Source organism: Halichoerus grypus, chromosome 6 (genome assembly GCF_964656455.1).
Source record: "Halichoerus grypus chromosome 6, mHalGry1.hap1.1, whole genome shotgun sequence".
Taxonomy (NCBI): Eukaryota; Metazoa; Chordata; class Mammalia; order Carnivora; family Phocidae; genus Halichoerus; species Halichoerus grypus.
The window spans coordinates 171,909,372-171,925,930 of NC_135717.1; the positions used below are offsets into that span (position 1 = coordinate 171,909,372).

At 45.0% G+C, this 16,559-nt stretch overlaps 1 protein-coding gene across 1 annotated transcript in view; it reads left to right on the top strand.

Annotated features, from left to right (window-relative positions):
- The window catches only part of MEI1 (meiotic double-stranded break formation protein 1), a 70,843-nt gene that overhangs the window by 13,061 nt on the left and 41,223 nt on the right, over nucleotides 1-16,559 (top strand). Inside the window, exons 8-17 of the mRNA XM_036098270.2 lie at nucleotides 1,607-1,721; nucleotides 2,539-2,655; nucleotides 3,794-3,893; nucleotides 4,016-4,150; nucleotides 6,442-6,556; nucleotides 7,434-7,525; nucleotides 8,349-8,490; nucleotides 10,381-10,492; nucleotides 12,652-12,712; nucleotides 14,136-14,233. Coding sequence (XP_035954163.1) covers nucleotides 1,607-1,721; nucleotides 2,539-2,655; nucleotides 3,794-3,893; nucleotides 4,016-4,150; nucleotides 6,442-6,556; nucleotides 7,434-7,525; nucleotides 8,349-8,490; nucleotides 10,381-10,492; nucleotides 12,652-12,712; nucleotides 14,136-14,233 — 1,087 coding nt within the window. The remainder of the gene's footprint in view (nucleotides 1-1,606; nucleotides 1,722-2,538; nucleotides 2,656-3,793; nucleotides 3,894-4,015; nucleotides 4,151-6,441; nucleotides 6,557-7,433; nucleotides 7,526-8,348; nucleotides 8,491-10,380; nucleotides 10,493-12,651; nucleotides 12,713-14,135; nucleotides 14,234-16,559) is intronic.

Below are 16,559 nucleotides of genomic sequence, written 5' to 3' on the forward strand. Positions count from 1 at the left end.
CCTTTACAAACTAACAGAAAGGCTGGTCAATCATGTGTCCATTTTTAAGTCTGACATGACTGAAATGCGTTTAAGCTTGCAGTCCTCAGATGTGTCTCTACCAGATATGAGTGTGACTTTGTCCTTTTCCTCTGAAGCTCTAAAACCAGACACACTCTCTTTTGTCTCATGATATATGTTCTACTTGCCATTTTCCCATAGGAGGCCAGTTTCTCCTACACTTGTCTGCAGTTGCAGTTAACCCTTTCCTTGATTTTTTTAAAAGAAGTTTTAATTTTTTTTTTTAAAGATTTTATTTATTTATTAGAGAGCAAGCAACCGGGAAGGAGAGGGAGAGACAATCTGAAGCAGACTCTACATTGAGCGCAGAGCCCAATGTGGGGCTCGATCCCATGACCCGAGATCATGACTTGAGCCAAAACCATGCTTAAGTGACTGAGCCACCCAGGTGCCCCCCCTTTCCTTGATTTCTGAAAGTGTCATGGGACTCCTAATAGGTATGGTGTCCAGTAGGAGTTTGGATGTTATTCAGAGTACAATGGAAATTCATTAAAATGTTTTGAGTAGAGGAATAACCTGATCTGAAACTTTGGTGGAGGAGGCGTCTCTGCTGTGGGAAGACTCCTGGATTTGGACATGGCTGACCTGGGTTTCTGCCTTAGCTTTGCCACTTATTAGCTGTGTGGCCTGGAGTAAGTGACTTAACCTCCATGAGCTTTAATTCCTTCCTCTGTATGTTGGGAGTCTCCAAGACCACCCCCAGGTTCAATGATTCGCTAGGAGGACTCACAGGACTCAATAGATAATCATACTCACGGCTATTATTTATTACAGTGAATGAATACAAAGCAAAATCAGCAAAGGGAAAACGCATATGGGGTAAAGTTCAGGGGAAAACTAGGCACAAGATTTTGAGTCCTCTCCCAGTGGAGTCAGACAAGGATGCAGTTTATTCCTCCAGCAATGAATTGTGGCAACACATGTGAGATGGTGCCTGGCAGGGAAGCTCATTAGAGTCTCGGTGCCCCAAATTTTTATTGGGGGCTGACTGGTCACGTCGGCACCCTCTGCCTAGCACATACCAAAATTCCAAACTCCCAGAAAGATGACAGCTATTCAGCATAGACTACATTGTTTGTACAAATAACTTGGTCACAGAGAGTCACTCTTATTGGTTCTGTGAGTGGTGGGAGCCCTCCTGAAATCCAACTTCCCAAATCCAGTCATTGACCAACTTTACAGATGGGCCTTTCTGAGGATAACAGCCTCATGCCTGCATTGTTAGTTCTTTTCAGCACATTCTGTAAAGTGAAACTCGCAGTAGAACCTTCCCATGTTATCCTTCAGGCTTGTTGCAAGCATCAAAACCAGATGAGGGCTGTGAAAGTACTTCTGCCAGTGAAGGCCCAAACCTTTCTTGGTGGCGGTTTTAGTGTTCTTTGATGCCATTGTGTTCTTCTGTTCTGTTTCCCACCTGCTGTTCTTCATAGAAACCCCTTTCCATAATCCATAACTGCTCTCCCTGAGCACCATCCTTGTGCCTGACGCTGGATAGGCCCTCCGTCAGTGGTGTGACTGCAGTACTTCTTGTTGCCTGTTTCTCCAGCTTCTCCTCTCTAGAGACGAGACTCTGCAGGTGGCCAGTACCCACTGCATAACTGCGGTGCTGGTCCACTCCCCAGTGAAGCATGCCCCGGCCTTCATCCATGCCGACATCCCAGGTAGAGAACTTCTAATCTTCTCCTCTGAAGACCCCAGAGTTCTGACTGGAGACCCTGGAGTCCCAGTAGCAGCAGCTGTCCTGTTGGGGTTCTTTGATGATGTGTACTAGAGAGACAGGTTGATGGCAGGCTCAGCTGTACAGGACAGACTGTAAGAAGTAAGCCTCATAAAATGAATCCTCTTGCTACAGATCTCTTAGGTGACCTTGAGCACTCTGTTACTGATCTTTGTCATTTACGTGACCATCTAGGAGTAACACCAAGTGTAGGGTGATGGAAAGACCTGTGGACCAGGAAGGCAAAGGGAACTAAGGTTTCTCAAGGGCTTGTTATGACCAGGAAATATGCCCTGAGGTGCACTGTAAGTGTTGCCACATTTAGGTCCTCAACTTGGCTGTTTTATGGATAAGGAAATTGAGGATCAGAGAAGGGAAACAACTGGTGTAAATTTACAAGGCTAGTCACTGGCAGAGAAGGGTATGCAGTCAAGCCTCTCTGGCTCTAAAATCTTCTCTCTGCATCATGCTGTTACCCATGCTGGGAAATAAGAGACCTGAGTTCCAGTCCCACCTCTACCATTAACAATAGCTCTTTCTGGGTCTCAGTTTCCTCACCTGTTAAAAAGATGAGGTTAGACCAAACCCTGAGGTTATTTTTCAGGTTTATCTGTGAATTCATGATCATGTCTCATGGAGAGAGTGTGTGAACAGATGAAGTAACAGGTGTTAGATGCTGAATAAATCCAAGGCCCTAGATTTAGTGAGGGGACTATGATCACATGACTGTCATTTATTGTTTTCTCCCCTCTCCCGGCCAGAGTTCCTCTTTGAGCACCTTTCCTCTTCCAGCGAAGTGCTTGTCTGGTCCAGCTACAACTGCTTGATACTCCTGGCAGAAGAGCCACTCTTTTTTTCCAAGTGCCACACGGTGTACGGTTGGTAGTGGGAGTCCTACACTAGTTCTGGGTAGGGTGGTGGTCAGCACTTTTTTTTGTTGTTGTTAAGTAGGCTCCATGCCCAACATGGAGCCCAATGTGGGACTTGAGCTCATGACCCTAAGATCAAGACCTGAGCTGAGATCAAGAGTCAGATGCTTAACTGACTGAGCCACCCACACACCCTTAGGGTGGTCAGTACTTTGAAGTTGGGTAGAAGTGGGAGTGATGGGGGGCTAGCCTACACCTTGGAGGGGATTGCTGGGTCTGGTCATTTCCATCAGCCCAAAGTCATTACCAAATTCCATATGCAAGCCATGATACCCAGACAGTTCCCTTCGCTGATTAGCAGAAGTCTGTATGTTTGGCAAGAGAAAGGTACTCCTATTAGCCCCTGAATGCATTCTTCCTGTACCTTAAGAACAACTTTACTCAGCCTTGGATTCAGTCTTTTCCTGTCCCCCGGGTAAGTGTCCGTCTAGTTAGTCCCTAAGTTTAGCTGATTCATTCTTTCCTGGTTTCTTGAAACTGTCCCTTCCTCTTCCTTCCTGGTGATACTTTTTTTGTCTGGGACTTTTTATATCATGTCTGGATTTTTAGACTGGGCACATTCAGTCATTCATTTTATATTCTATGTTCCTGTTCTGTGCCAGGCACTAGGCTGGGACCTAGAGATTTAGCGATACATATAATGTGGTCCCTGTCCTCTGGAAGGGGAGAGAGATACAAACGAGCCAATTAGGGTTCTGCCAGAGGGGAGTATAGGAGGTGTGGGAGCTCAGTGGATTAGGGAAGGCTTCCGGAAGGAGTGGAGGTCTGACCTGATTCTTTGAGAAGGAATATGAGTATGTCTAGTGGAAAAGGCACAACTCAGTCAATAGGCATTTACTAAATACCTCGAGTACCAGGGCCTGTGCTATGGCTTGTCCTGAGTTTCAGGGAGACAGAGATGAATCAGATAAGGGCCTGCCCTCAAAGATCTCACAGTCCCATTCCATCAGTTCAATCTTGTTAGGGCCCCTCCATGAGGGGCCACCAGCAAATATGTGCTGTCCAGAGCCTCTCACTTCTCCTGGGCAGGCAGTGAAGGAACTACCAAGCACTGATCCCTGGCTTCTGCCGTGTCATTTTGAGATAGGGATCGAGTCGGTTGTGAGGAGCCTACAGGGAAGCCTGAGGATGAACAACACAGAACTCCATAAGCAGGGCCTGCTGCTTTTTGCTGAGATCCTGACTCGGTGAGCAAAGTGATGGGGTATCAGGCCTGTAGGGGCCAGACTGGAGAAGGAAAGAAGTGTTTATTCCTGGTGGTGTCAGTGATAGGCATTCACTTATTCATTGCTCATTTACCATTTCTCAGGCAGCCAGAGGAGATCAAGCTGTTCACAAGCTCAGACATGTGTAGAGATGCTGGCCGTGCTCTCCAAGAAGCAGTAAGCAGCCCTGTGCTGGAAGTGGCTGCTGAGGCAGTGAAGGCCATTTCTGCCTTTCTGAGGTGAGAGACCCAGGCAGGCTGAACTTTCTACCTCTCTATGCCCTGTGGGCCAGGTCAAGCCAGGGAAGCTTCCAGGCAGTACTTATCCTTTAGGTCAGGGAAATTTTCTTGAATTTTTTTCCAATACTCTATTTACTTTGTTCTCTCTTTTTGGAACTGCTGTGCAAATGTTGGACCTGGACTGGTCCTCTAATTTTCTTTGTTTTCTGACCATTTTTCATCTTTTTGTCATTATGCAGTAGTTTCTGGGAAATTTTCTTGACTTTATCTTTCAACCCTTCTACTGTGTATTTTATTTTTACTTTCACATTTTTTTTAAAGATTTTATTTATTTATTTGACAGAGAGAGACAGCGAGAGAGGGAACACAAGCAGGGGGAGTGGGAGAAGGAGAAGCAGGCTTCCCACTGAGCAGAGAACATGACCCGAGCTGAAGGCAGACACTTAATGACTGAGCCACCCACGTGCCCTACTTTCATATTTTTAATTTGGAAGAGTTCTTCCCAATTCTCTGCATGTTTTTTTTAATTTTTTTTTTTAAGATAAGCTTTATACCCAATGTGGTGCTGGAACTCATGACCCTGAGATCAAGAGTTGCATATTCCCCTGACTGAGCCAGCTGGGTGCCCCATCTGCATGTTTTTTTTTTGTTTTTTTTTAAGATTTTATTTATTTATTTGACAGAGAGAGAGACAGCAAGAGAGGGAACACAGGCAGGGGGAGTGGGAGAGGGAGAAGCAGGCTTCCCGCTGAGCAGGGAGCCCGATGTGGGGCTCGATCCCAGGACCCTGGGATCATGACCTGAGCCGAAGGCAGTCGCTTAACCAACTGAGCCACCCAGGCGCCCCAGAAGGTCCCAACAGATTACTCTCAGTGTTCAAAAAAGGCCCAGGGATGAGGGTTGACATAGATTTCTCTTTAGTTACTGCACTGGGTTGAATAGCATCCCTCTAAAATTCATGCCCACCCATAACCTGTGAATATGACCTTATTTGGAAATAGGGCCTTTCTAGATACAGTTGAATTAAAATGAGGTCATACAGTGCAGGCTCGTAAATCCAAAGACTAGTGCCCTTATAAGGAGAGGGGGATTTGGACATACAGTAACACAGACACACACACACAGGGCAGATGGCCATGTGAAGAAGAGGCAGAAAGTGGAATGATGCAGCTATGAGGCAAGGAATGACAAGGATTGCTGGCAACCACCAGTAGTGGAAAGGCAAGACAGGATTCTTCCCTAGAGCCTTTAGAGGGAGCCAACGACACCTTGATTTCAGACTTCTATCCCCCAGAACTATGAGAGGATAAATTTCTGTTGTTTTAAGCCATGCGGTTGATGGTAATTCGTTGCAGCATCCCTAGGAAACAAATACAACTACCTAATACCCTGCCAAGTAGTCATTCATTCATTTAACATTTTTTCAAATTTATCATCTGTTTATAATGCATCTAGCTCTGTTTAGGTAAAATGAAAAGACTGAGCTGGTCTCTGGCCTCTTGGAGCTCACTATTAGACTAGTTTGTGACTCTTGCCTCCCTGAATCTGTGGAATATGAAAGTTCAGATGAACCCTAAGTATTACTTTCCACATTTACCCCACACTCAGAATGATTGAATCTCCAAAACTAGTTTCTAGTCTTTGCTTATAATTTCTAAGAATGAGGAGCTCACTCCGCCTAGAATTTCCCCTTTACCTCTATAGAGTTTAACTCTTAGGAAGTTCTTCTCTATTCTGAAATAAAGTCTGAGTCCTGATAACATTTCCCTATTGATCGTGGTTTTCCTTACCAAGGTAACAGAAAGCAAATTTGATCTTTCTTCCCCAAGAGAGCTTATTACTAATTTGAGGACAGTGGTCATATACATGTCTTGATGCACCTTAAGTTCTAGATAATACTTCTTTCACCAGGAGGTCCTTCTCTGTGAGAAAGCCCTCTGTCTCCTTAATAACAGCAATAATAGTCCTAGCTGTCATTTGAAAGGGTTACTATCTATTAAGCGTCATGCTAAGTGCTTGGCATACATTATCTAATTTGATCCTTAAAAGATTTTTATGAGGAAATTACTATTACCTCTCATTTAATAGATGAGGAAACTGAGGGTAAGGGAGGATGAGGAATGTGCACAAAGTCACGCAGCTAGACAAGTGTTGGAGCAAGGATTTTTATCAGATCAGATCCTGGACCCGTGTTCTGATCCATCACACTGTGCCCCATTGCCTGAGAACCTGAGGGTATCTTGGAAAACCCTTACCTTACCCTAAGCCTGCCTTTGTCTGTCTGGCTGCAGGAAGGACCATCAGAATGTTCCACCTGTGCAGTACAGGGAACTGCGGGCCTTGCTTGAAGCAATGCTGAGCCGCTGTGCAGATTTTTCCCAGACCCCGCTGAACAGGAAGCCCCTGGTCAGTACACTGCATGTAGCCTGTTTCTTCTGGAGATCATGCTATAATGTGTTTTAAGAAGATAATTGTCTTACCTTTGTATGCCTCTTTATAGCTTTTTCTCATGCACATACATCTATAATGAGATGTGATTTTTCTCCCCTAATGGCAGAGCTGTGAAGCTTAATAATTGTTGTCCTCATCTTTGCAGATTTGGAAACTGAAGCCACAGGGTTAAATACTTTTTCTCTAAGGTTCCAAACTAGCAAGTATCTGAGTTTGTATAGTAAATCCCAGAGTGTTTGTACCCAAACCTACTATACTATACCACTTTGTCTTTTATATCATCCAAGCAGTTATGGTAAACATGCTCACAAAATTATTTAAGGCTGGATTCATTAGAATCTTCAAAAGAATCTGACCAATGTGCAGTGTGTTGTAATTGTTGGCTTTTAATGGTCCATGGACTTAAAATATCAGAAAGGATATGAGTAATGTGAATGCTGGTTATATCTTTCAAAATTAACTTTGGAAACTAAGCTTACCACACCTGATGGGGTGGGATCTTCATGTGTTTTGGAGCAACTGACATGGGCATTAGAGCTAGTTAGACTAATGTCCACCAGCCTGTGACAGCTTTCGGCATATAATAGAACAAGAGCCAGTCCTGTGGTTCAGAGGGAGACAGATAGTTAATGTTCCCCCTTCTGCCATTTTTAAAAGAGCTATTAGATGACTAGATTTTCGAGGATATAACCAGGATCTCCTGAAAAGTGTTAGGTTTATGTGAACGCCAGGCTCCAGTGGGAGAGGAAGAGGCCTGTGGTCCTCCAAGCACAGATTGGGACACAGAATAGGTACTTGACTAGTAGACGCCCCTCTCTCCTTCTTACTGCAGGGTCATGCCTCCAGTAGAGATTCAGAGAAGGCCATTCTTCGAAGGGGAAATTTCCTTCTGAGCACTCTGGAGGGATTTAGAAATGCCTGCAGGTGAGGGACCAACCCTCTGTGGTCTGAGGCAGTATTATGGAGGGTTGGGGTGGAAAAGAATCAGACTAAGGATGGAGTTCTAGAATCAATAGTTGATTTCTGATGCTTTGCTGCATAATGAGAGCACTTTGGCTGGGGCAGAGGTTGGGGATGTGTGTGTGTGGAGGGGTGTGTAGAGAAGGTTTGAAGAAGAGGAGCTAGAGTAGGAGGTTTCCAAAGATTCCCTCCTGGTGAAGTTTTGTTACCATACAATGAGTTTCTGTCTCATTCAGCTTTGTTCCTCTTCCCAAATAATGAACCCCTATAGGTGTTTGCTGAATGCTTGTTGGACTAATTTAGTTCACGGTAACAAATGTTTTTTGAATCTACTCTGTGTCAGGCCTGTGGCTAGACAGTGGGAGTAGAAAGATAAGATCAGATTGACTCCTGCCCACAGGAGCCCACAGTCTCTGGGGAAGAAGCAGTTTTGTATATATATGTGGAATTCATTTGTTGTCACAAATCTGGGAAAGGCATTCCTGGTAGAGAGAGCAGCATCTGTAAAGGCAAAGAGACGTGAAACAGCAAGTAGCATGGTATGTTCAGGGAAGTACATGTAGTAGGGTAGAACAGTCATTATTATGGGAGAAGGGGTGGGGAGCACGCAGCTGAAGGGGTAGCCAAGGACCAGGTCCTCCATCATTGAGGTCTCTTGAATTTTCTCCAGATCTGCTGATGGGGATACTTTCCTTGAACCCTGAGCACAGGCATCCCTCTGGGAGGATGCTTCTAACCTTTATGATGTATAGGTAGTAGTGGATATACTTACACATTGATTTCTTAGGTTGGCTGTGGAATTCCAGAGCGAGCCTTCAGCCCAGGAGAACCCATTTACAGCTCCCAGTGCCGAGAAGGAAGACACTTTGGAGGCCTTCTCAGAATTTCTTCTCAGTGCCTGTGACTCCCTTTGTATCCCCCTGGTGATGGTAGGTTCCCCTGAGCTACAGATAGCATGAAGTTTGGGCAGAAGAATGTGAGACTGAGCCAGGCCGAGAGACACAAGGCAGCGAGTACTCAACTGGACCTTCTGAGGGTCTCAGTGGTATTGTTCTTCAGACACTTTTCCTTTGGTTTTAAAAACAAAGTGTGGGGGCGCCTGGCTGGCTCAGTCGGTGGAGTGTGTGACTCTTGGCCTTGGGGTTGTGGGTTCGAGCTCCATGTTGGATGTAGAAATTAAAAATTTTTTTTAAATCTTAAAAAAAAAAAAAAACCCAAAAACTCTAAAGTGTGGTGTTTCATTGTACACTAACAGATGCCTCTCAAGAAAAAGTAGAAAGCAGTAATAATAAAACAGTAAGTAGGTAGTGTTTATGGAGTGATAAATGCTTCATAGTCATTACCTAATTTATCATCCCAGTGACTGTGTGAAATGGGTGCTATAATTATCCCAATTTAAAGATGAGGTTGTCGTGTTCTAATAGTTGTAAAGCAAGTGCATGACAGTGCTGAGATTTGAACCCATGTGTCTTTATGATTAGTAAAGAACAGTGGGAATGTCTGTGATTCAGGCTTCACTAAGGAACACACGTGTATTTTGTAAAATGAGATTTGGCCACTCTGAAGAGACACCTGGTCCGAAAGAGCTTCATTTTGATTTGACTTGAGATGGAAGTGGTAGGAAGAGCTGGGTCCAGAATGGCTGATTGCTTGGCTGATTTTGTGTGAGCCCTGTCCTCTTCGAGGTTTGGACATCTTGAGTGCCTTTTAGTCAGGGCACCTCCAAACACCTACTGGGAATAGTAGGTGGCAGCAGGCATAGAACCAGGCATCCTCTGGTTCTGGAGGCATAGACCTCTTGGAAGAAGCCTTTGAGCCAGCATGCCAGGGTCTTCAGGTGGGTAACAGTCAGGAGCCATGGGCTGCATGCATGCTCTGATTGGCACTCACTAGCAGTAACACTTGGGCAGTTCATGTTGGTTTCCTCATCTGCTCTGCCCTCTTCCTAGACTTACAAATTGTTAGAGTCAGATCTAGAACTGGATGATAGAATTATATTATTCTTGCTTTCTACTTTTCTGTATTTTATACATTTTCTTTAATGAGCATGTATTACCTTTCTAAATAAAAACATTTTTTTTTTTGTTTAAAAACCAAAGGAAAGGTATCTATAAGAACTATGTCTCTGAGACCCCAGCTTTTACAGGTAGGGAACTGAGACACTGAGAGGGGAGGGGGTAATGGAAGGGCACACAGTGACTTTGTGCAGAGCTTGATCTGGAACCCAGGTTTGTCTACTCTTAATCCAGAGCTCTGTCTGGTACAGCAGGCCGCCTCATGACTGGGGTGTTCAGAGGTCACATGAAAAATAAATGTGAAAATAGTTTGTAAACTATATGATTATTATTGATGGCTATAGTCACAGAAACTTGAGTATCAGGGAGGGATGCCTGGCTGGCTCAGTTAGTAGAGCCTGTTACTCTTGATTTAAGGTCATGAGTTCAAGCCCTATGTTGGGTGTGGAGCCTACTTAAAAAAAAAAACAAAGAAAACTTGAGTGTCACTCTGCATTATAGTTTAGAAAGTACTTTTTACACATCAGATTTCGTTTGTTTCTGGGAGCTCGGTCTTGTTGTTATTACTGTTTTATTCTTTTTGGTACGGAGATCCAGAGAGGTAGTGTGTCTTATACAACTTATTAAGTGGCAGATATAAGCCTTGGATGCAGGCTTGTGACTTTAGGTTCTCTAGCTTTTCTTGTGCCCTTCAAGTGAAAGGGGTTAGTCTGTTGTTGTAGATTTGATGCCAATTTTGCTGATGCTTTCTTCTTTGGAGGCTCAGTCCTGGTGGGCTGTGTTCTCCCTCCTGGTTCTTTGCAGAGGCACTCAGAGCAGGCCACCCACCCAAACTTGATGGAAGTTTTCCTCTCGATTCTACACAACCTCTTTGTCATCGTTCCCCACATGAAGGAGAAGTTCTCCAAGAAGCTCGGTAAGCAGCAGGCAAGTGTGGAAGTGGGAGGGAGGCAGGTGCTCAGAGTATTCAAAGAGAGCATAACCTGTGGGCAGGAGGTTTATGTAATCACTCAGAGTCAATATCCATATTCTGCCCAGTGTTGAGTAGAAGGGAATACCATCTAACAACCAAAGGTACTTAAAGTAAGTTCTCAAATTTATTGATACTTCCCTAAGAATGTCAAGGAGTTCCAGTTCAGAGCCCACAACACATGTCTTTCCACATTGCTCTCCATACTTGATATTCCCTCAGACCTCACAAGGTGTTTAGCATCTCTGACTCCTGAGTGCTGAATGTCAGAAGTACCCCCAGTCATTGTGACACCTGAAAAACGTCCCACATACTTCCAGATGCCTTCCGGGGTGGGGGGGAATGGCACTCCGTGTGAAAGCTGCTGTCTAGCTGTACACTGAACTGCCTTCTTTTTATTTATTTATTTATTTATTTATTTATTTATTTGAGAGAGAGAGAGCATGAGAGTGGGGAGGGTCAGAGGGAGAAGCAGACTCCCTGCCGAGCAGGGAGCCCGATGCGGGACTCGATCCAGGGACTCCAGGATCATGACCTGAGCTGAAGGCAGTCGCTTAACCAACTGAGCCACCCAGGCGCCCTGAACTGCCTTCTTAAAATTGAACCCCAGTGGCTCTCGACTCCCTCAGCCTTTTCCAGGCCTTCTTGCATCTATTTATTTTCTTTTCTCACTAGTCATTTTTTCCTCTCAGGGGTAAACCTTCCTTTCTCACTTCTCCAGTTGTCACCCTATAAATACTTCAATCTGCAGAATTAGCCCAGGAGTCAGAGTTAGAGTCTCTTTTATTTTCCTTAGAAAGTATTAGTGAAAAAAAAAAATAAAAAAAAAAAAAAAAAAAGAAAGTATTAGTGATGGTGAGAATGGGAAGGGGAAACAGCCAAAAACAGAAAGGGAGGAGAGAGAAAGGTAGTAATAATTAATAACTAATGGGAACTAACATTTATTACACTCTTACTATTGTCAGATACTGTTTGTTTGTGAGAGATAGAGAGTGAGAGCACAAGCTAGGAGGAGAGGCAGAGGGAGAAGCTGACTCCCCGCTGATCAGGGAGCCTGGTGCAGGGCTCGATCCTAGGACCCTGGGATCATGACCTGAGCCAAAGACAGACGCTTCACCAACTGAGCCACCCAGGTGCCCCTAGATACTGTTTTTATAAAAGATTTATTTATTTATTTTAGAGCACGTGCAAACAGGAGGAAGGGTAGAGGGAGAGGGAGACAAGCAGACTTCTCACTGAGCAGGGAGCCTGCAGGTCTTGATCCCAGGACCCTGAGATCATGACCCGAGCTGAAATCAAGAGTCAGATGCTCAACCAACTGAGCCACTCAGGAACCCCTGTCAGATACTGTTATAAGTGCTTTATATGTATTAATTCATTTAGTTCTCAGAAAAACTCTAGGAAGTATGTACTATGATTATCTTCATTCTACGGAGGAGCATACTGAAACTCAGAGAGGTTGAATAACTTGCCCAAGATTGCACTGGAAGTGGTGTACCCAGGATTCAAACTCAGGGAATCTGGCTCTGGAGCCTGCTTCTGCTGTCTGAATCTCTATGCAATGCTTGCCTCTTATCATTATCATTTAAAGCCTTGCCTTTTATTCCTCTCACATAGCTTATAGTGGAAGGTCTACTACAGAGGAGTAGCCCCAGGGCTCAGTCATGCAGGGCTTTGTTGGTCATGTGAGGAATTTGGACTTTATCCTAGGAGCTTTGAGTCTTAAAGAAGAGGAGTGATAGGCTCAGATTTCTGTTTTAGAAATATCCTTTTTGGTTTGGTGTGAACCATGAGTTAGAGGGATGCAAGGCTGGAGAAAATAGTTCAAACTCTTACATTAGCTCAGGTTGGTGATAGGAACTAAGGCAGTGTTAGGGGGTGTGCAACAGTGGATGTGGGGCAGGAAGAAGAAGGAAGAGCTCAGGGTAATGCCTTGGGTTGTGGCTGCCATCTAGGTGGATGGTGGTGATTTTTATTGAGAGGAGTCTCACTAGAAGAGGATTTGATTTGGGAAGGCAGGGGAGGAGGCAATCAGTATGTGCCAGGATGAGTATGTAATAAGTCTGGTTTAAACTGCTCTCTGCTTTCTTCCCACTTCTCCCAAGCTTCATCATCTTTCATACGATTAACCCTGGAACTGAAGGCCAGGTTCTGCAGCAACCTGAGGTATGTATGGTCTCAGGCAAAATCAGTGGCCAAGGGGTCAGTGTCCTTGACTGGACAAGTGGAAATTTCTGACTGGTATGGTTTAGTCAGAGGACCATGAGGGGATTGACACAGTGTCGGAATTGCTCAGCAGCTGGTGGTGTGAACTGGACGTGCTTCTCTAGCTTTTATTTAATCTGGTTCTGCTGAGACATTTATTCCATGTGATACTTGGATGGGCACCTGTTACGTCAAAACTGGAAAGGCTCTTGGTGATCATTTGTCTAAAGCCTCATTTTACAAATGGGGAAATGGAAGCCCTAGAGGATAATGAAAGAAGTGTCCACAGAGAGTCATGTTCTAGTTGCTGCCAGCCCAGCATTTCCAGAGGAGAAACTCTCTCTCTTTTTTTTAAGATTTTATTTATTTATTTGACAAAGAGAGACACAGCGAGAGAAGGAACACAAGCAGAGGGAGTGGGAGAGGGAGAAGCAGGGCTCCCGCAGAGCAGGGAGCCCGATGCGGGGCTCGATCCCAGGACCCTGGGATCATGACCTGAGCCGAAGGCAGACGCTTAACGACTGAGCCACCCAGGCGCCCCGGGGAGAAACTCTTTTGTTCAAAGTAGATCCTTCAGTCTCTGTCTTGTTAGGTTTCTAGAGTAGTCTTCTCTTCCTTCCCATTTATGATTTGCCACCTGTCTCTGCATTTACTTGACAGATCCCATTTGTTACTGCCTACAGCCTGCAAGGTGACCACAATGCAGTATCTAGGTCTCCTTGCATATCGTTGAATAGAACACCCAATCTTCAGGAGGGGATACAAATACAGGGATCCATCTGGATTCAAAGTCACAATTTTGGATGTTTGTAGTTCTCCTTGACTACCAGTCTTGGGTTCAATAGCTTCCCTTTTTTTTCTAGTACTTCCAAGCCCTTTCCTGGCCTAGGAGCACTTGTATTTGTTTGTATGTTTTGTTAAGTTGGAGTTCAGTAGCCCTCCTTGATTTATTTTTTCAGTTTTAAATTTTAGTGAGTGCTTATGTGCTAAGTTATAGCTATGGCAACAGGTTCCATATTAATTTTTTTTTTTTTTAAGATTTTATTTATTTATTTGAGAGAGAGAGAATGAGAGAGAGAGCATGAGGGGGGGAGGGTCAGAGGGAGAAGCAGACACCCTGCTGAGCAGGGAGCCTGATGCGGGACTCGATCCAGGGACTCCAGGATCATGACCTGAGCCAAAGGCAGTCGCTTAACCAACTGAGCCACCCAGGCGCCCCCATATTAATTATTCACAGCTACCTCCAGAACTCTTCTTCCAGGGCCATGGTTAGAATTTCACTGGGCTTTGGCACAAGGCAGTGGTGCCCCAGCAGGGATAATGCTGTCCCAGCCAAAGTCGCAATGTCCTCTCTCTTGTTCTCTCTTCCTTTCCACCCTCTAAGTCACTCAGCCCTAAATCAGGTATGTTCCAGTTTCCTCTTCTACATGAGCCTCAACCTCCTCTCAGCTCCGGAGAAGACAGGACCACCTTCCCAGGAAGGTAAGATGCTGCAGCTTGACCACTCATCAGGTCCGTGGTGATCTTTTTACAGTCTGGATGCCTTTGTTGATTGGCTGGGTAGTGAGTTAATATCACAATAATTATGACCTCTTTGCTAGAAGCTGCCCAGAGGAACCATGGAATCATGGAATAGTGGGACTAGAGGTTAACACCTAGGGAGATGAGATAATAGAATCAGAAAACAATAGAATCCAAGGTTCCTGGACCCTTAGACCCTAAGGGTTGAGAAAGACTCCAAAGCTTATCAAGCCCAGTTCCTCATCCTGGCCATCTCCTCTGTAACATCCCTTACGCCAGACCTTTCACTCTCTGCTTGTTACTTCCAGAGACTTCTGCTCAAAATACTTGGAATGGCCTGTTCCATTTCTTTGTTTCTTCAAGAAATATTTCTTGAGCATCCATCTACTGTGTGCCAGACTCTTTCCAGGTGCTGGTGATAGAGTTCCAAAGTCCTGAACTCATGGAATGAGAGCAGGAGACAAGAAACACATAGATACAATGTCAGAAATGAATAGGTGCTATGAAAACAATAAAACTGGGCAAACGGATAGAGGATGATGGAGGGAGAAGATGCATGTTGGATAGGTGGTCAGGGAAGGCCTCTGTGAGGAGGTGGCGTGTTAGCAGAGGTCTGAGTAAGATAAAGGAAGCACATACAGAGTCTAGGCAGGGGGAACAGCAGATGGAGGGCCGAGAGCTGAAGTTTTTCCCTGTGTTGAATAGTCATTGAGCTCCTGCTACGTGCCAGGGAGGCCTCAGTGCTGCTGTGGATACGGTGGTAATTATGACATGTTCTCTGCCCCCCGGAGTTCCTCTATCCTAGACCTCTTTTGGTATAACATAAAACAATTTAATCATTGTTTTATTCATTCATTCAGCAAATATGATACCTTCTTTGTAGTGCTGGCCATGTTTCCTCTTTTTACATTTATGAAGACATGTCATGCCCCCCCATTTCCTAAACCTCACTGCTTCTTTTCTTTTTTCTCCAACACTGTGCTGAGAGAGACAGAAGCCCAGGTGAACATTTTCATTCCTTCCAACGTGGCTTGGCTCCTAGTTCTCTCACTATAGCAGCCGCTCCTCTCTGCATGGTGTCCTGCTCTCTGCCTGTTCAGGTGTGGTCTGGCCTGTGGAGAGACTAGCACAACTACTTCTGCCGTGGTTGGTGCCGCTGCACGGCACCTCCTGGGCTCACTCTGCTAGCCCCGCTGCTGCTGACAGCACCCTCTGTTTTGGGAATGGGAGGAGCCCCACATATCTGCCTCCTCAGACACTGAGGCCTTGTCAGATCTCAGAGCGCCAGGAAGAACGGCAGACCTTACTTACATGCAGACTGCTTCTTTCTTTTATGTATCAGGAGAAAGGGCGGGTGGATGTGTGAAACTCAAGGATATTAGTTTCATTTTTACGGTAATAATCATAGTGTGCTTTGATGGAAAAATCACTAAACTTAGAATTAGGAGACCTGGCCCGGCTCCACTATCAAATTGCTGTGCGCGTTCTCCATCCTCACCCTCCACTTGGCCCTAAGTCCACTGCCCTGGCAGGACAGACTTTTCACTTGACCTCTAACTTGGCCCCCTGCTTTCAGTTTCTCATCCTCAAACCAGTCTCCATCCATGCTGGAAAGATCTGAAAACCAAGTCTTACCCTCCTAACACCCTATCCTTCAGCTGTGGTCCCCAAACATCAGTCTGTGGGGCATTGTCAGACAGTGATGAAGGTTCCTCTGATCTATGGTGAAATGTGGAAAAGAAGGGCAATATAGTGAATTTTCTATAAAGTTGACTTTATTCAAAGTTTAAGCTCTGAAGTCTTTTCCTTTTATACTCTTTTGGTATTAAAATACCCTTTCTCTTCTGAAACAGAGGTTTCATAGGAAATCTCTTCTCAGGATAAAATCCAAATTCTTTACTCAGCATTCAAACTACAAATTATGTCACATAGGTTTGCAACTCCTGACACTCCACATCTATTCATTGCTGGTTTGGTCAGACAGAATTCCTTGCTGCACCCTAAACATGTCCTCTTATACCTCTGGGCCTCTGAACACCTTGCTTCCTGTGCCTAGGATTCTCTCCCCTCGCTTTTCTGCCTGTTTTCTGCTTACCTTCCACAGTTCCCTTCTTTTTGAGCTTGTCCTCCCCACCCCAGGTGGTATGAGTCACACCCTTGTCCACACTTGAACGGGGCACTTGATTGCGTGTCCTGTAACTTTCTGTCTCATTATCTGTCTTTTCTGAGCCACCAGCTCCCGGAGATAGGGCCTGTGTGTCACAGCGTGGCCTAGAGTAGCCACTCA